The following is a 22,339-nucleotide window of genomic DNA, read 5'->3' on the forward strand; positions in this document are numbered from 1 at the left end:
TGTGATCTGTGCTGAACAGATACATCTTCTCCTATAATCCCCTCTGTTTGCAGCCTTTCCCCATCTGCTTAGAGATACGATTTAGTACTGGACAGGTATGGTTGGGCTTGATGATCTCAAAGGTCTTTTCCAACCCAGGGATTCTACGATTCCATGAAATGCAAGGTCAGACAGGGAGCTGGAAATTAGCTTGAACACTGTGTGTTCAGTGTGATGTGTGCTGAACAGAGGTGTGTTTTTCACTCATCACCTCTGTTTGCAGGCTCTCCCCATCAAAAATACAAGGGCAAGCAGAGCTGGAGCCAGCTCCAAATCAGCAAGAGACTTGAATGTTGTGAAGTCCATAATAACATTAAAATGAGTCATTGGAAAATAACAGAATATGCATAAGATTTCTAAGAAAATTCATCCACATGCACCTAAGTGGGAAATCCACCCTGTCCCAGCTCGTCTCGCTGCACGTGACGGATGGAGATCGCTCTTTTGTGTTGCCCAGGCCTGATAAAGGCTGCTCGCCTTCCAAAACTCAAAAAAACCCCTTATACAGAGTTTTATTTGCCGGCATTTTCGCTCCCCACACCCCAACCCCACGATGCTGGTTTTCTGCCCAGCTGTTGATCAGAGTCTCCCTTACGGCCTCAAGCTCCGCCAGGGGAGGTTCAGGCTGGACATTAGGAAAAAAATCTTCACAGAAAGGGTCACTGGTCCCTGGCAGAGGCTGCCCAGGGAGGGGGTTGATTCACCTTCCCTGGAGGGGTTTAAGGGACGGGTGGACGAGGTGCTGAGGGACATGGGTTAGTGATTGATGGGAACGGCTGGACTCGATGATCCAGTGGGTCTCTTCCAACCTGGTTATTCTATGATTCTATGACCCCGCACGGCCGGTGGGGCTATGGGGGCCTGGGGGGCCCCTCCACAGCCCGTCCCGGGTCCCAGGGCGGGCTCGGGCACCGGGAAGGGGGCTCCCTGCCCCGGGAAGGGCGGCCCCAGCGCGGGGCGGAACGGCAGGCGCGGGGCTCGGCGTTCCGGGGGGTGGTGAGGGGGTGCGGATTGGCGGTGACACCACGCGGGGCTCGGCGTTCCGGGGGGGGCCGTGTTGGCGGTGACACCGCGCGGGTGGTTCCGGGGCTGCCGGGAGCCAAGATGGAGTCGGCGAGCAGAGCGGGGCAGGAGATCAGCCTGGCGGCCCTCAAGCAGCACGACCCCTACATCACCAGCATCGCCGACGTGACCGGCCAGGTAGCGCTCTACAGCTTCAGCCCCAAGGCCAACGAGTGGGTAAGTCCCGGGGAGCGGGGATCCGGGCCCCGGGCCCGGCGCCTCCGGGGGCTGCGGAGGGAGCCGGGGGGCGGCTGAGGCGGCTGCGGGCTCCGGGTTCCCCTCGCTCTCGGCGCCCTTGGCGGTGACGCCGAAATACCGGCAAATAAAACTCTCTAAGAGTCGTTTAGGAGCTTTAGAAAGCGAGCAGCCTTTATCAGGCCTGGGCAGCGCGAGGGAGCGATCTCCATCGATTCTGTGCAGCGAGACAAGAGCTGGAACGGGATGGATTTCCCACTTAGGTGGATACATTTTCGCAGGAATCTTATGCGTGTTCTGTTACTTTCCAAGGAAAGTTGCCCCTCGTGCATGTGGAATGGAGCCCTGATTTGGGAAGAGTGGGAGTTGGGAAATGTTAGCATTCATCTTTGCATTAAACACAGGTTTTACTTGACTGCCAGTCTTATCACAAAACTATAAAAATGGAAATACATGGAGTTCACATCATTGTATGTGGGACTGGAGCTGCATGCACCTTCCTGTCCTGGCAGGTGGCAAGTACACGATGCTTTCAAAATCAAAGTATGAATCTGAGCCATGGTCACTAACTATACTGTTTTGTTGTTGGCCAGGCATTTAAATAACAGCTTTGGCAAAAAGTGTTGTCTGATTATTGCAGATGGATGAGCTGTCTGTGTGTACAGTAGGGAGCTGTGAGGAACGTATTCAGCTCTGGCTGGTCAGGTTTGGCATAGGAAGGTTGTAGAATACTCTATGTCACATCGTCACGTTGATAGCACGAAGAAAATCTCAATTTCCTAATCTTTCCAAGAAAAAGCAGCTTCTAAAAATAGGAGGCTGTATTTTTAGTTCTTTGATGTCAAACGTAATGGAAAGATAATGGCTATTGTAAAACACTATACAAAAGCTGCGTAACTGTGTGAACAAGCATATCCCTTAAATGCAATTCCTTTCCTTTTGTAGGAGAAAACCGACATAGAAGGGACCTTATTTGTGTACAAAAGGTAAGAACCTTTTTGTGATGTTTGTTTTTTCTTCCTTCCTTAAAGCAAACTTCAAGCAGCTTCATGTGTAGTTTTCATTCTGGATTTACTGCATCAAGTAAATTCAGAATTACTTATTTTTCTAGCTGTAACATTTGTGTGTTCATTTGAGAAGAGCAAACTCTGCACGGAGTCAAAACTGGCAAAATTGTCAAAAGCACCTGAAAGTACTGCTGAGAAATCATAACACTTGATGAACATTGGATATGTATCCACACAAAACCCTAATTTATCAAGCTTGTTTTGTTAATCCAATAGCATGCCCTTTAGGAAGAAATTACTGCTCTAGTTCCCCTCTAAGTGTATTTCATGTTATTTAAGCCAACAGGGTTTTTTTTATTGTTATGTCTGTTTACACTAAGGTAAATGCTGCTGCTTAAGCGGTTTGTCTTGTCTAACAAAAGATTCTGAAATGCTTCAAAGCTGTCTTATGTGAAGTATTGAATCCCCTTGCATTTTAATCCTGGTCATGCCCTAGGTTTTTTTTAATCAATTTTTTTTTTTGAGGCATATCTTTGATTCAGTAGTTTAGCAGTATAGAAGTGTAATGATAATCCTAAGCCTACTTTTGAGGTACGTGTAGTTTTAAATTGAAATTTGTTGGCATGCCAAAAAATGGCATGGAAGTAAAGCTGTTGGAGCTTCAGGACTGCTAAAGCTTCAGCTAATAAAGCAGCAGAGATTTGAAGATTAAGTTGGTTAAGTATTTCGGAAGACTGTATACATAGATTCAGCATATTAATCCTTGTCTTTATTTTAATTGAAACAATAGGTCAGCTTCTCCTTATCATGGCTTTACGATAGTGAATCGACTGAACATGCACAATCTCGTTGAACCAGTAAATAAAGATCTGGAGTTTCAGCTCCATGAACCTTTTCTTCTCTACAGAAATGCTAGCTGTGAGTATAACTTTCTTTAATCCATATCAATTTCATGTTCTGTTTTATAACCTAGACCACTTTGGACTACTGTGATGTCTGTTTCAAGTATAAGGTAATCCTCTTATTCCAAAGAATTCAAAGTATAAATTACATAACCCTTAAAGAGAGGAGGAGGAGGTGTACATGAAATGTACATAAGGTCGAGTGGGTAAGTAGAAGGCACCCCAGAGAGCAGAGGGTCCTCCAGAGGGTTCTTCCTTTGTTCTGAGCAAAGTTGTCTTGTCCAAGTTCTTTTCGTGTGGAAGGGTATCCACTTCTGCGCAGCTGCCTGCTGGTATGAAGAACTTAAGTACTTTGGAAACTAATTCAAAGAGGAGTTCTAAGCCAGTGGTTAATGTAATGTGCCTCTCTAAGGGCTTAGTACAGAGTTCTTCTGGGATCCTTTAATGACTGAAAGAGAGTGGACTGCTAGGTTGTACAAGGAAAAACTACCTCTTATACAGAGTGTTGGCAACAGTCCTGTTTCTTGTAGCATGGGAGTTTTTTTGTCCTGCTTGAGGAAATCTACAGTGATCGTTTGAAACTCTTAAGAGTAAGTTGATTGAACTGGTGATGCCGTTTCCTTAGCTTGCAGATGAGCAGTGGTTTGGACTACCCAATAAAAAGCTGTAATCATGTTTACTGCTATTTTTAATTTACAGTTTCTCTTAAAAGTTAGGATTTTTTTAGATTATACATTTTCCTTAATATGGTACTTATTATTGCTTAATCTGGAGTATGTGTTGCCGGGTACATTTGATCCTTGTCTAACTTTCCCTCTGGACACATGCACATTCTTCAGAGTTTTTGGAGTATTTGTTCATGAAGCACTGAATCCCATTGACCTTTTATTTTTTTTAATGAACCTAAGCTTGTTTCTTCTTGTCTGTATTTGTGAGAAGTATGTTAAACTTCTCACAAAAAAAAAAGCCTATCTTTCTGCCGGTGACAATAATAACAGTCCAAATGAAAGTTCAGTACTTTCAACCTGTAATGTAAGAATTTGGAGCTTATAGTTGATACTTTGCTTAGTAATAGAAGGAAATTAGTCAAATGGCCAACTTACCCCTTAAAGTCTGCCAGAAGTATTCTTCTAAGTCTTTTTCATTCATAACTTTCCCTCTGTATTGGTGATGTTGGTCTTGACTAAATGGCTTTTTAATCCAAGTTAGTTCACTTGGGAGATCAGGCAGATTGATTTCCATGGTGCTGAAAAGACAGATGCTAAGCGTAAAACTTGGGTATTAAAATAAATAGCCCTTATTTGGTGTGGGTTTTTTGTTTTGTTGGGGTTTTTTTTCTTGCATGCTTCTGATTCCTGTCCAAGGGTAAGAGTTAGTAAAACAAAAATAATGGATTTGGAGAAGTTTGGTTTTAAGTGGAAAGTTCAGTTAAAGTGCTGTCTTCAGGGCTTGTCGTAGTACCATTAATTTAAAAAGAACAGTAAAGGCAAAATCAGTTGCCTTATTTAATAGCTTCTAAAATTCTTTGAAGGAACTCCCGACTGGTTTCAAAACTATTCCATCTTTACTGGTAAGGCAAGTCTGTCATTGTCACCTTTGTTCCTGGCTGACCATGCATTAAGTATAACATACCTCTGTGATTGCTGAAGCCGAATGGCTTTCCAGCAAGCGCATTAACCCAGTGGTTTAGGCTGAGATAAGAAAGGAGCCTGTTCTTGATACCTTTATAGCAGAAGCAGCAATGCAAGCTAGGGGAGGAACCATTGAAAGCTTCTAAGAAGTTCTAAAAATATTTTGTTTGACCTGAGAGATGGCCTTCTCACGGGAAAGGGGGTTCCGCTCTGGTTCACTGTTGCAAAGTAGTAATCCCTCTTGTTTTGCACTGTACTTAGTCAGGTGACAGTTTGTTAAAGTGTTCCTGATCTAGGATGCTGTTTGCCACCTGCAGAATTACTCCAGTGCAACTGCTTGGGGGGTTGTGCTGTCACCTGTTTGTGAAGTGGCTTTGGATATTCAAAACAATATGAAAGAGAGACACTTCTTTTATTAATTAATTAATTATTTAAATTGAGGAAAATAGGGACAGTGAGTGAGGAATCTCAGTGAAGAAGATGGTAGAGTGAGTGAGGAGAGGTGGCATTTCAGCTACCTTCCTCCTGAAAGGGATATGAGCTTTGAGAGAGATTCTTTAATGTACTTCTTGTTTGATGCCTTGAACGATTTGAAGTGTAAAATGGTGCATATGCCCTAGATAATGCATATATGTGCTTTTCTTGATGTGGATGAGATTGGGTTATGTTTATTTCCATGATAACTTTATAGGCTGGGCAGCATTGGAACGGTAAACTGACTGCCCCATGCTGCCTTCAGAGCACAACATAGAAGAGCCCAAGACCTTTGTGTTGGTGTTATCCAACTGTTAGATTTGAGCAGGAAGTCTTCCATAACGCTTTTGTTTTCTCAGACCTCTTTGTTCTCCCCTAGCAATTTCAATCAAATTTTAATGATTGATCCAGTCAAGTTTGGAGAGAAGTTGTGTTCCGTCTTTACATAAATATTTATGGCTCAATGTTTCTAATAAAAAGGATGCATATCAGAGAAGAACGTAGGTGACGATATAACTGACACTTTTAATATCAAATCTGGTTTAGTTTTGATACGGGTTACTTATGACTTCATGTGTGTCAAAATGTAATGTAAATACAGCTGAAAAATATTGCTGATGATGATTAACAAAGTATTTCTACTTGATTACTAAAGATGCTGCCCAGCATTGTGTAGAGAAGTTGGATGCAAAGTGTTTAATTAGATGGAAAAATTAGTCATTGAATTTAGTGGCTTATGTTAGATGAAACTCTTTAAAAACTGCAGTAGAAAGATACCCCACTAGACATGGGAACATTCAGCTAGTGGTTATGCTGGGTGTAGTAAAAAGATCACAAGTTTGAAAAGAACTGATAAGTACCAACTCTCTCTAATAAAAGGATGTTCATTGCTCAAGTGGTATGCATGCAGGAAATGCATCGAGTAATGTAGTTGGGACACACACACATACTTCTGGAGCAAAGGAGCCGAACTGATAGTGCAGAGGGGCCCTCCTTTGAAAAGAGGAAGGTAAACATTCCAGCCTGTTGGGCCGTATCTAAGTTAATGCTCAAGTTTACTTGTTCATAATCTGCTTTACATCTTTATGATACTGTTAATGTCTTGCAGTGACTCGCTATGATTGCTTGCCAGTAGTACAAAGTGGAAATAAGCCTGGTGCTCTGTACAGCAAACTGAGACTCGGATCTACTTCTGGCCTTGTGTAGGCCTGCTTCTGGCAGAGTCGAGTGTGACCTTTATCGTTTGTCCCATTAAGATAGCATTATAGGTTCCTTATCTTCATTTCTTCAGCAAGTATGCTTTTGAAGCAGCTTTCTGCTTTTGGTAGTTTGTCTGATAATGGAGTCGGGGGTGGGGGGAAAAAGCTTTTATTCAACGTTAAAATATGCTACAGTACTGAAAGAGCAATTCAAAGTGGAGACATACTCAGGTTTCTATGCAGTAGAAAATCCACTTGTATTAAACTGCAATATTAATACTTCAGAAGTGTTGGCCACATGTATGAAATGCTTTCTTTACTGGCTTACGTCTTTTGTAAGAAGAAAGTTCCTGAATTTGCAGTGTATTTATTTGTTTATGACTTGAAAAGCTTTTTTGTCTATTACTTAAGCTGTAACTTCTAGAGAAACAAACACCCAAATGAATATATTTGTTACTTAATAAAATAAAATTTTTAAAAAGAAACAAGATAGAACTTCAGTTTGTCTTAGAATATTGTTATAAAAATGAGGCCTGTGCATGACTTCTTGTAGGTTTTGGTCCAACACAGTATGCCAGGGTAACTGGAAGGTCTAGAAAAAAAGTTTAGCTAAGAATGGCTTTGTTATGGCTTGAAATAACTTTGAGTTGGCTTTGGCTGATGTTCTTGAGTGCTTTGAGGAAGAAAAAGAAGTAAGGGGAAGGATGAGAATTCAAAAAATATGGGTGTTTCTTAGCTTAGTTTAAGTGGTAAAATCAGAATTTCAAAACAGGTTGCAACTGTCATGGGAAGGTACCTGGTAGTTAAAGCTTCATTTTCATGCCACTTTTATTTACAAACAGGATTGATGTTTTGTAGTTCTTGCATTTAATCTGACTGCTGTTTTATTTGTGTTTGAAGATGTGCTGTTTCTGCTTACTTTATAAATGGTACTTAGTCTCACAGAGTATTTGAGTGGAAATTAACGTGTTACAGATGTAATGAACTGCTGGATTTTTTAGTTGATTTGCTTGCTGTTTTTTGAAAATCTTTGTCTTACACTTGCATTTTTTTCTTATTTTTAAGTGTCAATTTACAGTATCTGGTTTTACGACAAGAATGACTGTCATCGAATAGCAAAACTCATGGCTGAGTAAGTACTGTGTATTATTCTGTAGTTCTTTTATGCAGTGTAGCAAAAAATGGAACCTATTAAACACGTTTGAGGTTTTTTCTCACTCTCCTTTAATAGAAAACCACAATATCCTTGCTGATCCTAGTTTTTTCAGTAATGAATGTTGTGAGTTGGGGCAGAGGGTGGTTTGGTACTGGTGGTGTTGTTACTTCTAGATCTTTTTTCCTTGAAAATTGTGTCTCAGTTTGGGAGTAACAGAAGTATTGATAGAAACTGTTTCTGTACTGAGCAAGATATATAAGTATATTTATTTCTTTGTTGAAAAGGCACTGTAGAATGAAGTCACGCTTCATTTGGTACCACATGCCTTATAGCTTCTGAGTGTCTAAAGTACTGGAGAAGTGAAGGCATTCTAGCTGTACATTTTCCATTCTAGGATGGAAAAGCTGCACTTTTGAGGCTAGTGTCACAAACTTGATGAAAAGCAAAATGATGCTGTTTTGCTGACATCTCTTTCCACAAACATTAAGCTTTCTTTCCCCTAAAATGGGTAGAAGGCAGACAGAAGAAAATTAAGTGTGCTGATACTACTGCGTGCTTCTCTATAAGGAGGCAGCTGAAACTGCAGGGATTATTTCATCCTGGGATGAAAGATATATTTAAGAAAACTTAAAATATACACTCTGATTTAAAAAAAATAAGCCACAATTGAATCTTAGAGAGGGAAATCTGCATTTCAGCATGTTGTAGCAGGCTCCATCAGGCGTAGTTCAGGATCTTTTGAAATAAATATTTACATTTTCTTCCAAGAGTGTTAGTAGTATTCCATAGATTTTGTCTTTCTCTTGGGTAGAAATTTGGATAGGCACCTTCTTGTTTAGGTGGAGGGTGTTTTTTCTCTAAGAGGAAAGAGTACTGCCTTTGTAGTATCCTCAGAGCTTAAAAAACATAACCATAAAAGGTTTCAAGGAGATTTGCATTCTCTTTCCTGCTGTTTGACTTGACCTTATTGTGCCAGGCTGAGTTAACAAGATTGCAGACCATCCATTTATATTTCCGTGGCTTATCTTGCAAGAGAAAAGTAAATTAGTGCTTGAAGGCTGTGTAATCAGACTTCACTTCTCACGTTCTCTCTCTCCCTGCCTGCTCACCCCCTGCTGTAAGGTTATGCCAGGTATATTTTCAATGCTGTAACTGCAGATATGCTTAAACAAACTGTCACAGCAGCTACTGTGTCCCTGAAGGAATGTGTGCTTCCACCGTCGGATATAATGGAGAGAAACAGCAGGCCTTGCTTAAGAAAGATTTAATCCTGGATTGCCTCCAGAGCATGCTCACTGTAAGATGTGCATTAGTTGGGTTTTTTTTTCCCCAGCAAAGTTTTTTCTTTAAAATAAAGAATTCTACAATTTTCTGAAATGAAAACAATTATAGGAGTCATCGAGCTGTGAACTTGAGAGGGAATTAATAGGAGTCACGTTAATTCAAGATGATTGTTTGAGGGCTGACCTGTCTAGGAGAAATGGGACAGAAACTAGGGGGTTTTAAATCTGTTTAACTGTTGCATCTGAAATGTAAAATTGTTGCGTTTTGTATTTTTAAGTTAGTTTGCAAGCTTGTTTTACTCTGTTTCAACAGTCAGACCCAAACTGGCTTCTGAGGTACAGGCAACAAGCCAGAAACAGGAGAGTATCTCAGAGTTTTGGGAGGTATATGCACTGTTTCACATTTACCACCTCACCATAATCTAAACGTAACCTGCACAAGACAGAAGGTGGAAGAAGAGCTGTTAGGCAATTATCTATGTGAGAAAATCTAATTGTTCTTGAAAAAAAAAAGTAAACCTTAAAAAGATAACAAAGGCTTCACAGTGGACAAGAGAGAAACGTTACAAAGTGTTTTCAGAAATCTTTGAAACATTTCTGTGAAATGGATGTACTCCTTGTGTTGTGCTGTAAGACCAGTTAGTTTTGATGGGAAAATGTTTTGTAGAAATCTACACCAACTAGTTAAGGGCAGGAGGAGGGTCTCAAGACTGAAGACTTTGCTTTGCCTGTTGGGCAGCACATGTATGACTTCACTTGTCCAGAATTTTCCCTTTAACAGAAATATTTGTTCTTTCTGATACAATTATGCTGGCACTTAAAATCTCAGCAAAGTATTCTTGTTCTTTTACCTTGCCCTATTGCATTCCTAGTCCTGGAGTTGAGCAGCATTGAATTGTTAAAAGCAAAATCTAATCCTTCTTCAAGTAAACGCAGTGGAACTGTAGGGAAGTAAAGAGGCTTGGTTGCTGGAAAAACTGGGAAGAAACTTCCAAGACTTGAGCTATTTTTTCCTCAGAAATGGCCACATGGAGGTGCATATAAACATCTAATTACTCTGCCATCTATAAATCTAGAGTTACTTCAGAATCCTAACTGCCCCAAAGAAACTGGAGGCTGGAATGATTGACACTTTCTGTGATCGTTACGATGGCACCTCTTGGCTTCCCCGGCAGTCATCAGTTCCACAGCATGAGAGTTCTCAAGTGACATGCCAGCTCCAGAGCTCTGTCCTGTTTACCGTGCTTGTTTTTTCTTAACATATTTGATTAATGCAGGCTTAAAAAAGAAGGGATTACAGGCTGGTGTGTGTTTATTTCAAGAGGATAAGCTTTAGTGCATTGCACAGCCATGTATATCTTGTGAACTGTGTATGGATTAAGAGTGGAAGTAAATGCTGCCTTTACTTTTATTAATTAAATGTACCAGGTATGCATCATCTTCTTGCATATGTTTTAAACTGAGGGGGTTTGATACTTGAGGCAGGTAGGGGTGGAGCAGAAGTGGTGAATGAATTTAGGCATCAAAGACTAGAAGAAAAGATTTGTTGTAGACCTGCAGGTAGTTGGAATGAATACATAGCAGCTAGAGAAGAAAATGGTTTGCCCTTCTTTCCAGAGCTTTAAGTGCAGAAGTAAGAGATAGCTTGCTCTGAGCCTCCTTGCAGACTGACTCCAGACACATGTGGCATGAGCCAGCTCCTTTCCTTCCCAGGCTTTGTATTGTTGTGTAATAGTAGGCCTCGTCTTAAATTAGAACTGTTTCATAATTGATTTTCTTGAAAAAACATGGCTTGATTTGGCTAAATGTGGAAAAAATGCATGTCAGGAAGTAGAGTGAAAAAATGTATTTTACTGTCTATGGTACAGCATGTGCTCTTTATATGACACGTGCTTGAATGTCCCCATGTTTTATTGTAAAAACAGCTAAATCTGACAGTTTTACAGAAGTGGTGTTTACTGTAGGCAGCCCGTGAGAGATGCAGCAGTGCTGTCTGAGTTGGAGATAAATCCTACAGTTTTGACAGCTTGACTTGTATAAACTTTGTAACGAATGAAAACTTGTTTAACTTGGGTCAACTATGCGTCAGGTTTTTACTCAGGCAGAACAAAATGTGGTAGTGTGCTGAGAGAACGCTTCTCTTTACTGCTTTTTGCAAGATGTAGATAAAATTTTTAAATCCCTTTTCTCCTTTCCTGTTACAGTGTGGTAGAACAAGAAACTCAGAGATCACAGCAAGTTTCCCAGGACAGGAAGAGTCCCAGCAGAACCAATGGCTGCAATGAAAACAGGCCCATTGACATCCTGGAAATGCTTAGTAAAGCCAAGGATGAATATGAACGAGTAAGGAAACGTCATGGTTTGGGTTTTCCCTTTTTTTTTTCTTTCCTGCTTACTTTAAAAACAAATCAAAAACTACTTCTGACTAAGGGGCTTAGGACATTGTATGGAGTCCACAGAAATAACCTACCCTGTGCTTTCTGAGAGAGAGATGATAGAGGATAATTCTTATGTTCTGAATTGTCCTGTGCAATACATTCGAACACAAGATTGCAAAATAGTGCACCTAATCTCTAATTTGGTGTGCCTGTAATTTCTTGTTTGCATTTCTACTTTCTGGGGGAAAGAAGTAGTTTTAAAAACAGATACCTGGACATGCAGACACAACACTTTTTCTGAAATGGGTACATGGGTTACTTAATCTCTGTACTTCTCTGCTGTCTTGTTTTGTGAGGTCGTTGTCAAAGGGAAGGTGAACAAATAAGTATGTACTTAACACTGTAGAAGAACATACTACCAAACATGCACAGTTTTGTGATCTTGAAGTTCTGCTATTGTAAATATTCTTTATAGTGGCTGGCACTTTGGAATTTGAGGTTTTTCCTCTGTACTGAAAGTCAGTGGAGGAGATCTGCTATGACATGCCATAATCAAGAGCATTCATTTAGCTACACGATAAAATGCTTTGCCATGTTGAATGATATAACAGAAGCCCAGTTTACTACTTCTATCCTGTTTGCTGTGTGTCTGTATGTTTAAAAAATTAACTGATTTCAGGAGGAGGAGTCTGGTACCTTTGGCCGGGGCTAAATTCACAAGATTACATAATGAAGGAGAATGTTAATTCTCTCAGGAAAGAATTAATTTGTGTAGTCCTGAGAGCCAAATTCATCTATGCAGGATGAATAATAAGGGCAATGTGTGGGAGATCCATAAAAGGAAACCAAGATTCTGAAGTCTCCTCTCCCCAAGTACAATTATACAAGAATGTACAGTAGTGTAGTCGTGTGCTAGTATGACATTGCAGAGCTGTGGTGTGGTTTTTGTTACTATACTGGTGGCAGAAGAGTTAGCGCATTAGTTGAGTGCTTGATTCCTTCCAGAACTTGCTTGTGCAATGGTTTACAGCAGAGTTCCTTTGAGTCCTTGGGATTTGAGGTTTTGTAGGAGTCTAGGTTGTTATGGTACAATGTGGGTTGCGGAGAAAAGGATGAACACTTGGATTAAGCGTTGTGTGAGCCAACATCACTTGTAACTTTCTGACATAGATTGAAGGCATGTGAGCGTGACAATATATTTGACCCAGGCTTGATACTATACGAATTCCTGAAAATCGGTAATATGGGGTACGCCTTACCTGTAGATTGAATAGAAAAATAAATTGCTTCTGGTTCTCTGAGCATCAGTGCTTTTTGAGGAGAAGGTGTTTTTGTATGAAGGCCAGCACTATGGAAGTAGCAGCTTTTGTGGGAGCACAGAAGGAAGCATCAGAACCTGAGTAACTCTTTCCAGTGTTGTATCAACTGAGATGGCTTCTTGAGAGACCTTTTCTGGTTTTATATGTTTTTTTTATATCTATATATTATTTTATGGCACTCAGTAATTACACATGAATTTGTATTTAGGAGCAGAAAGTACTTATCTGCCTGGTACATTCCAGATGGATCATACAGTAATCCTTGTGGGCAGCCCACATGAGATTGGCAGAGTGTCAGCATGAGAAGGGGGCAGAGAGAGTGAAAAAGAGATTTATGAAGGTCTGAGTGATTTAATCTAGGATTCCAAATCAGCTTAATCCTTCAAGTACTCGCTACATCAAGTCCATATGTGAAAATGAATGAATTCTGAGATTTTTTTAATGAAGTGAATGGATGCTTTTTATAGCATGATGCTTCGCGTGTGTGTTTTTAGTATGAGCATGGAAACGTCAAGCAACTCGTTCTCTAGAGAAAGGTCAAGTGCTTTGTCTGATTTTTGTAATCACAAGGCATCCAGCATTTCAGGCGCAAAGAATTTTGACCTTCATGTTACTGGCTAAAAGTCAGAAAGGTAGGAGAAGAGTTGCTTCTTGCCTCTGTCCCTAAATAACTATATATGCCTTGATCTTTGTATTTACTTCTTTCAATTAGAACTTGAAAACAAAAGAATAAGAAAGCTCAGATTTTTTAAACTTTTTGCTAAAAAGTTTAACCTATATTTTGTTACTGTGGGTGAGCAGAGCAGTCCTCGTGTTGTGCTAATGTGCAGCTATGTCATATACATAAGGTGTAGTTTGCCTACGGAACACTACAGGGATCTACAGTTTATGGTTTTTCACTGTTTTATTTTTTTAAATTATCATACTATTTCTGTTTTCATTTATATGTGTGTTTATGTTAATTAAAGATGAAAGTCCATTTGATCTGTAAACACAGTCTGTTATAACACAACTCTTGTCAATTTTCTGCCTTGTTCACAGAAAACCAATTAACACCTTCTGAAAGTACATGTACATGGTTAATTAAATCTTGTGGAAATAAGTCAGTGACATGCTCTCTTGCCAGCCAGTTAGAATGATTGCTGACAGGATTATTTTTCTAAGTTGTTTCTAGTTTGTGTGCTTGATTTAATGAGGTGTAGAGAACTTACTTATTAGCAGCTGATGCAGGTAAAGGATGTGAAAACCTGTCTTGTCTTATTTTAATTATGTTTTCTTTCTAAGTGAAAACAGTACAAAGTCAGTTGTCATGCTTCTATTTTCTTAAAATTTGTGAATTCAACAGTGTCTCACAGAAACCAGTGCTCTGTACATCATCTGTATTTCAGTCAAAGTGCCATGTAAATCAGATTGTAGTAGTGGATAAATGTAGACTTAAAACTCATGTATTTGTGTAATTTTTTTTTTTTTCTCAGAATCAGATCAGTGACTTGAGTATTACATCAAGTTTTGGTATGCAGCAAAATGCAAATCCTCCAAAGCCAGAAAGCACAGAGCCTTCGGAACAAAAAACTTTATTACAAGTGCAAGAGCAGGTATGTTTTTTCCAAACCTAAATAAGGTGCTTTTTTTCATTTAGCACATTGTCTTGCTACCGAAGTATTTTTTTATTAGAATGCCTGCGGTGTTGTCTGCTGAATGTATTCCCGCTTTGAATAAGGTAAGGGGTTTGAAGACTTTTGCAATCCTATATTCTGCATTTTGACTTAAGCATTTAAAAACATGAGGCCGTGTTCACACTACTGTGAATATCTAGGTCTGATTCTGGAAGAATTCGGTTAATGATAACGTGCAGGATGACTTGAAGAACCAGGAAGCAAGAAAAATTTTTCTGCCACTTTATTGCACTGAATATGGCACCAGTTGGCTGTATACAGTGTTAGTCTTTCACTGGAGCCCTGCTTTCTCATATTTGAGACATTTACTTAGGGTTTCTGTGCTGCTTTTAAAGCAGGAGCTGCAGTCTTGCTACTTAAATCAACAGTGAATTGCTAGACAAGAAATGCAAAGTGCTTCATTCATGGCAGCATTATTCTCTTTGGCATAACTGAAAATGCTTTTTCCTATCTTCTCCCACACTTCCATAGCTTCCCTTGAAACTCTGCTTTTGTGACCGATAGTGATATTGGTCAGCTTGGCTGATTGCTTCATACTGACATTGTGGAAAAAGTGTACGTGGTTTTGTGTTGACTTGCTTCAGGGGGTGTTTGTTTATTGGGGTGGGGAAGGAGCAGTGTTTGGGGTTGGTTATTTTTTCTGTGTTAAAAAGAAATTTTCAGTGTTGTTGGGGAGGGATGTTGCTCAAATTATGGTAATTGTAGTGTTAGATACAATGTGTTGAATCAGCATGTATCCAAATGTCTACAAATTCTAAAGCTTGGTGTTACTCCTGCAATTAACGTTTAAACTATGGTAAAAATGCTAGTGATAATAAGCTCTGCTTCATGTAAAAGTTGTGTTGGAACCACAGGAAACTCGTTAGGAAGTACTTAGTGTCACACTGGCATGACTGGAATAGGTAGAAGTAGTTCAATATTTGGCTTCATTTTCTAGTAAGCATTTCTGGGCCAGGAAGTTGTCGCTTTGTAGCAACGCTTCTTAGAGAGAAATTGAAAAAAATAAATTCTGGAGAAGTACTCTGGTCTGAGTGACCTGGGCCTGCTTACAGTGCCACCCAGTGGGCAGGGGAACCCCAGTGCAGGCAGCTGCCTCCCCTCCTGGCAGTGACCACCACTTCACTGGGGTTTCTGATGCAGACAACTGCTGTGTCTGAAGAGTGGAATGTGTGCAGCCTTGAATTGAGTACTTGTAAACAAAACACTTACTTTGTTGTAGTAGTAGTGATATCTAGTACAGGGCAGGGCTAGTATGGGCAGCAGGAACCTGCTTTACTAACAATGAATTAAAACGAAAGGTGGGGAGTTCACTGGAGTTGTTGGCTATCTCCGCTTTCTCTACCCCCTCAGCAACACCCCTGACTCTGGATCAGCACCAGTGAGAGACTGACCCCTGGCAGCCAGCACATATTGCTGCATGCCTGGTCTTGAGACCTGGCAGCAGGGTTGCCTGGGGCTTTGTTTGAAAAAGAAGATATTTCCTTTTGGGTCACTCCACACAGGCCTTACACAGTCAGCTGAAGTGCCCCAACTGACAGCACAGAACAGAAACCAAATAACTGGTAAAGGAAAGACTAGAAAAATAAGATTCTAACAGATTGCTCTGAAGTAATGAAAGAGAAACGGTCAATTTATAGAACAGGTGAAACGGCGTATTTTTAGTTCTGTTGAGCTATTTAAAATAATAGCTGTAGAGATATTGGAAAAAATAATTGGGAGTCATGGTAATTCTGTAAAGCTAGTTAACTGAGTTCAAATATATCACAAATGAGTTTGTGCTTAATCACATTTTTAGTAACATGTACTACTGGAAAAACATTCCGACCGTAAAAATTCAATTTTGAGCTAATTGAAACAAATGACCAGTGGCTTTAAAAAAATACTGTACGTATAAGTACAGTGAAACTCCTAAACTCCCTCCAAAATGTCACACTTGTATGTTGATTGACTGGTTTAATTTCATGATAAAGATATCGCAGAGTTGGGAATAAAAATAAATGTTGTCTTTGTGATATTCTGAAATTCAAGCTTTTTATCTTGGCAGCTCAAAATGAAAATGAGTTGTATCCTGAAATGCTTTTGTGCCAGTGACTGGCAAGGCTGAGCCAGCTCTGACTGCCAATTCATGTTTCGGTATATCCAAAATGATTCCTGGAGAAGCTCTCTGAGCAGCACTGTGTTTCTATCAAGTAAAATGATCATGTTGCCTTTGTGCAGCACACACTGATAAGGCTCTTCGTAACACACTGAATTGATGATACACTCAAAATATACCTCAGTCAGAGATAAAGCAGGCAAAAGATGTGTTCTATACTTCAGGCTGGAAATTAACTTTGTGTTTGAGACTGTGTCCATGTAAGGGGCTGGTCTTACATGGATCAAAGTATAGTAATGTATTAAGAAAGGAGAGCTCGTCATTTCATCATACCAAAGTGTAAAGCTGAGTTTGAAGTAAGATGGAATAGCGATTTTTCTCTTAACAGAGTCTTTACGGTTGAAGGACAGCTCTCCAGAACAGTAAGAACAAGATTCTAGAAAGAATTCCTAGCATAATTGTTCTATAGGGTGTAAACCTTGTGTATGTTTCAGCTGCAAAATGAAGGCATGCCTGAATTTAAGCTAGCTAAAAGTGAATGATGATGGCAGTAGATACTAGTTACCTGGGCAAAAGTCAATATCATGTCAAGCTCAAGGGCTTTTATTGGGCTGCTTGCATGCTACCTGTACTGTCCTACCTTTGTTGCTGCCATCCGTGCAATTAAATTAGAGCTAGCATAGCAATGCCATGGTACAGTAGTTGTCATCATAAAATAGCATCTTGGTTTAGACGTACCGTCAGAGCACACTGGAATTGTGCTGCAGGCCATTCAGTCTTCTGAACGGAATGTTGTATTTCAGTCCAGCTGTTTTACATAACTTCTGGTCCTGTGCAACCTAAAAAAAAATAACCAGAGAATTTTGAGATTAAGAGTTTTTAATAGCTGGCTCTTTTCTCTTTAGTGAAACACATTTTTAAACACTTTCAGCAAAATATTAAGAAGATTATATCCTTAAAACCAGGCTAGATATATATTTTGGAGAGGAACTAAAGGACTGGTAGATGAAACTGTGTGTGTATATACACACTTCTCAAGGAGCTGCAGGTACATATGTTCGTATAGATTCTCTTACCTCTTCTAACATACACTGCATTGTTAACGAAAAGAGTGAAAATAACTGTCTAAGCGTGTATTGTGATATCAGGTTTGTACCTTCGGGCTTCTCTTTCTTTTCTTGCCTTTTAGGCCATTTAATTATTTCCAACTCTGTAAATTTTATGTGGATTTTGTTAAACACATGTGGTTGGTGTTTATTTTTTGCCCTGCCTTGTGTAGGTAGGGCTGATCGATGGTAGCAAGTGCCACCTTAATGACTGAATCCATAGCATTCCTCCTCCATCACTGCTAGTGCACAGTCTGTCCATAGCAGGCTGTAGAGAAAATGCTCATATAGGCAGGATATTCCTTGTAAATGAAATCGATTTCAAAATTCCTGTAAGTATGGTACTCAATATCCAAACTGTGTTTTCAATGCTTTTGACCTAGTTATTTTTCATAGCTACCTGGAAATTACAAGGGTTCGTGTGAGGTGCACGTCCTATGTTTATTACTAAGCTGAAAATTTCCTTTTCCTTTCTAGCCATTTCAGTCAAGGCAGAAGCATCTGACTTTGGAGGAACTGTTTGGAACCTCTGTACCAAAGGAACAGCCCACAGCTCCGTATCCCAATCCAGAGAGAATGGACAAGTTGCAGACTGACGCCTCTGCCAGAGAGCAGCACAATTTGCTCTTGCCTTTTTCCTTTGATCAGTCAGCAGTAATACAGCAATCACTAGGGAAATCTGAAAGTCCTAGCATTAAAACTAGTGCCAATCCTTTGAATCAGCAGGAGTGTGTAACACCTATGCTAATACCTCCAGCTTCAGCTTCCCAGCCTGATGTAAAAAATGTTCCAAGCTGTTCAGTTCGTTTAAGTCCTGTTCTTAATTCAGCCTCGACGATAGAAGCTGCCCCTGCTCAGATGCTTCCTGGCCTAAAAAAAACCAGTCTAATGCAAGTTATGCAGCAAGCTGCCAAGCAGATATCCCCACTAGTGAATCAGCCACCATCTGAAATGAACCACGCTCCACAAAATCTGATGGCTGGCCAAAGCCAGCTTATAGCACCTTTGACATCAACAACTACAGGAACTGTCTCAAATGCATCTCATGCAAGTGTTGATCTTCTCCAGAAGCTCAGGTTGACCCCACAACATGACCAAATGCAACAGTCTCTCACTAAGACTTCTTTAACACCAAACATCTCTGCCTCAGTTGGCCAACTTGCAACACCAGAAAGCTTCAAAGAATCTCACAGTAAGCCATCAGCCTTGAACAGCAAGATAATCTCCCCTCTTCAGGTATTCTGTGGGGTTTTATATCCATGAAGCTTTGAACTGTTCTTAGACTACATGTACTTTTGCTTGAAAAATGTCCTGTTATGAATTAGCCTTTTAAAAATAATTAGGGACTTCCACTGTATGATATAGATTGAATTGCTAACTTAGAAGTCCACTTCCATTAATATTGTATCATTAGCGTCTGCTTTCAGGGACAGGAGATGTCTGTAGAGGAGAAGGTTTTTCAAGCTGGTGCTGTTAGGGGATGAATAAGTCCTAAAGAATTCGTCCGTACTTGTGTCAGAAAAATACTGCAAAGAACTGATGATCTGAGAAGGGACAGAAGGCTACAGACTGATCAGTATTAGAAGGGCTGATTCTGTGGAAGCATAGCCTGTACCTTCTTTGAAGGTTCAAAATTAACAACTTCCTTTTTTTGATTATTTTACTTTGGATGTTTTGTACACCTTCAGTTTTGACCCTCTTCTGCTGGGGATACCTGTGGGGTACATTGAGATATTGTAAGTTATATAGTAAAATTAATCATAAATTGATTTAGTTTGGCTTAATTGACCACCTGGTTTGGTTTACCCCAGTATCTCTTGAACTTTTTATTTCTTGGAGGAGAATCTGTTGTCTCTGCCTTAATGTAAGCCAAAGCAGTAAACTTTTGTTTTGAGAGATTAGGTGAAAATGTCACTGCTAGTCTCTAAGGCTAATGAGTGTGGGTTTGTGTTCTAAATTATTTTCTATTAATTAGTGTTGCTCTGCTGTATAATTGGCTATCTCAGTAGTGAAGACACTAATGAGTCTGGGTTATTAGATTTCATTTTCTCCAAAGGGAGCAGGTTTCTGTAGTGCTCACCTCTGAGGTGACAAAACTACTTACAGCTACATCTGCATGAATTTATTAGTGTTTATTATTATCCAGCACTTGCCACTGGGTTTTAACAAGGTCTTTGGTAGCCCCGTCTGGGTCAGCTGCTGCCCTTTGCTGTGCGTATGATGATGACTTACATGTAACAGAGATCTAATCAAAAGCTCAACTCCATACTTCAAATACACTGTTAAATTAGCAAAAATCTTAACTCTTGTGTAACTAGACTATAAGAATTTGATCTTATCCTTGTCACCACCCTATAAAGTTAATTTTATTTTTGTCATTAAGGACAATCAATTCCCTGAGTGGTTCCTGTTCTAGTTTAAGTAAGCTACGTGCTGTCTGTGATGAAGGATTTTTTTCTGTTCTGTGTTGCCAAGAGTTATTCCAAATGGCTACAACAAGCCTTTCAAAGAATGTCACAGGAATTTGTTACAGTACCTTATTTGCATGTCTTTTATTTTGTTTTATAGTACTTGAATTTTATTTTATTATAGTCTTGAAATCTGACCAAAGAAATATCTGGGTGTTGTTTGCAAAGGTAGAAAATACTTCTGAAATTCTAGCAGAAAACAGCATTTATTTTTATGGGACTGATTAGATAAAACTTCTAGGAAAAAAAACACTGACTTTAGACTTCCTGGTAATTTACCAAACTGATTACAAGATGCTGAAATCTTTACCCTATAGCATTTGTTTTGTTCCTAGTTTCAGTCTTATAATGTTTAGATGCTTTTTAAACTGCGGTAGTCTTTCTCCAGAAGTGTTTTGTAATGGCTTTACAGGTTTGCTGCAATAGTGAAAGCATAAAATATAAGTTCAAATCTTTCCCCTTTTTCCAACTTGCCATTGGTTATATCCGTTTTACAAAATGCACTTGATTACATCTAGAATCTGTTTTCTGCTTTCATAAAAACTCCCACTGGAAACTGAGCTGTGAGTGCTGACGTGAATTATGCTTTCTTTTTGGCTTAGACTGTACAGCAGAACAAGGAATCAGAAGTATTTCCACAGCCAAAGACTTTATCTAAAACAAGTCAAGTAAGTGAATAAACACTTCTTTTGGGTGTCTTAGAAGAAAACGGCGGGGGGAACTCAAAACGGCGGGGGGAACTATTGTAATTAGTGGTTGATATCCCATAGTCATTGCTCACTGACCATGCTGGAAGCAGAAGCAAGCTGTGCTGCAGCAAGGGGGTGTTGCTGTAGGCTGCTGTGAGTACCTTTTGTTGTACAGTGCCTCTTATTGTTGGTGCTAATGTAGAAATGAGAATACACTTTTTGGATCTGCACTCTTGCACTGTAGCAGTATTAGTGCTGTAACATTGCAGGACGGTCTGTTAGCCTTAGTCCAACCTTACACACCCCACTGGCATAAGGTGCAATCCTTGCCTTGCTGTCTCTTTTGATTTGATTTTAATAACAAGCATTAGTTACTGCAAACTTTCAGTAGGAATTGTAGCGATCAAAACATGTGCTTATTAATTTTCTGTTCTTTTCCAGGTTGCACCTCCACCATTTGTTACAGCCACAACTACAGTAACACCTTCAATCCTCTTGTCTCCTAGTGTTTTTCAACAATCAGCTGCAAAAGCTACTGAAGTGGAGAATAAAACCAATTCTTCTTCACCTTTAACACTTGGAACAACAGAAATTCAGACTATACCTCCTACTGTTCTCAGTAGGTCTCAGCTTCAAGAAGCATTGATACATCTAATAAAGGTCCTGTCTTTACAGAGCTCAATTTCTAAGGGATGGGATTCAAAGTTCATTAGCTACTGCTGAGAAATTCTGCACCCCTATAGCTCCTTTTGCCCTGAAACGTTACAAAAGTTGTTCCTTTCTGTGGGAGGGGGTAGATGGTGCTACACTGCATACATAGCTTGCTCCTTTTGATGGCGATATGGAGGACAGAGCTGTACATCCAATGTGTCCTTTTACATCCATATGGATTTGTGGACAATTGAGGAAGAAGTTCCACTAGTAGAAGTCCTGATATGGGATTGGGAGGGGGTGGTTTTGTTCCCTTCTTTTAACTTTAAGAAGGCCAGTGCTATAAGGGATCCTTATGCACAGCTTAAGTAGCATTAAAGTTTTTTGGCATCTTTTTGCTATGTTTCTAATGGTTGGGTTTTTCTTCTGCAGAATGATTCCCGTTTTCTCAGCACTATTCATGAAGTCTACTTGCAAGTCCTAACCAAGAACACAGACAACATTAAGCTATAATTGAAATTAAATCTCCTTAAAATATATTCATTTTAGGAACAATTATGCCTCGTCTATAAAACTAATATTTTTGTAAAAGAATATTTAGTTTTCAATGTCTTGAATTTGAACCTGTTAGGAAAGACTTTTTTCCTTAAATATTATGAAAGTAATGTTCTCAGAAGTGATCTAGGTTTTCACTGTGATCATCACCAGCAAACCTTTGTTTTTCTTGGGGAGGGGACTTGAGTTGCATTTGAGCTCTCATTAGCATTAAGTGCATTTGCAAACATTTGTTCTGGCTTTGATTCCCAGCTGTATTCACTCTACAAGGATTACAGACTCGATGCTATTTAAACCAGCAAGTATGCAGAGTACAGTATGCTATACCACACCAGAACAAAATTCAATTGTGGGAACCTAGTTCCAGTTTGAAGGACTGAGGAAAAGGAGAGTAAAATGCCTTGTGATGAAGTTGGCAGATGTGGGGCAGGAATGGATCTGGAAGCCAGGCCTT

The 22,339-nt window shown here is 39.7% G+C and overlaps 1 protein-coding gene across 1 annotated transcript; it reads left to right on the top strand.

Moving 5' to 3' along the window:
* Positions 1-1,130: 1,130 nt before the first annotated feature.
* Positions 1,131-21,878, top strand: DCP1A (decapping mRNA 1A). Its single transcript, XM_069866018.1, has 10 exons — positions 1,131-1,278; positions 2,242-2,282; positions 3,094-3,221; positions 7,575-7,641; positions 11,153-11,291; positions 14,121-14,240; positions 18,000-18,758; positions 20,593-20,658; positions 21,121-21,339; positions 21,763-21,878. The coding sequence occupies exons 1-10, from the start codon at positions 1,144-1,146 to the stop codon at positions 21,841-21,843; spliced, it is 1,755 nt and encodes a 584-aa protein (XP_069722119.1). The 5' UTR covers positions 1,131-1,143; the 3' UTR covers positions 21,844-21,878.
* Positions 21,879-22,339: the final 461 nt, after the last annotated feature.

Source organism: Phaenicophaeus curvirostris, chromosome 11 (genome assembly GCF_032191515.1).
Source record: "Phaenicophaeus curvirostris isolate KB17595 chromosome 11, BPBGC_Pcur_1.0, whole genome shotgun sequence".
Taxonomy (NCBI): domain Eukaryota; kingdom Metazoa; phylum Chordata; class Aves; order Cuculiformes; family Cuculidae; genus Phaenicophaeus; species Phaenicophaeus curvirostris.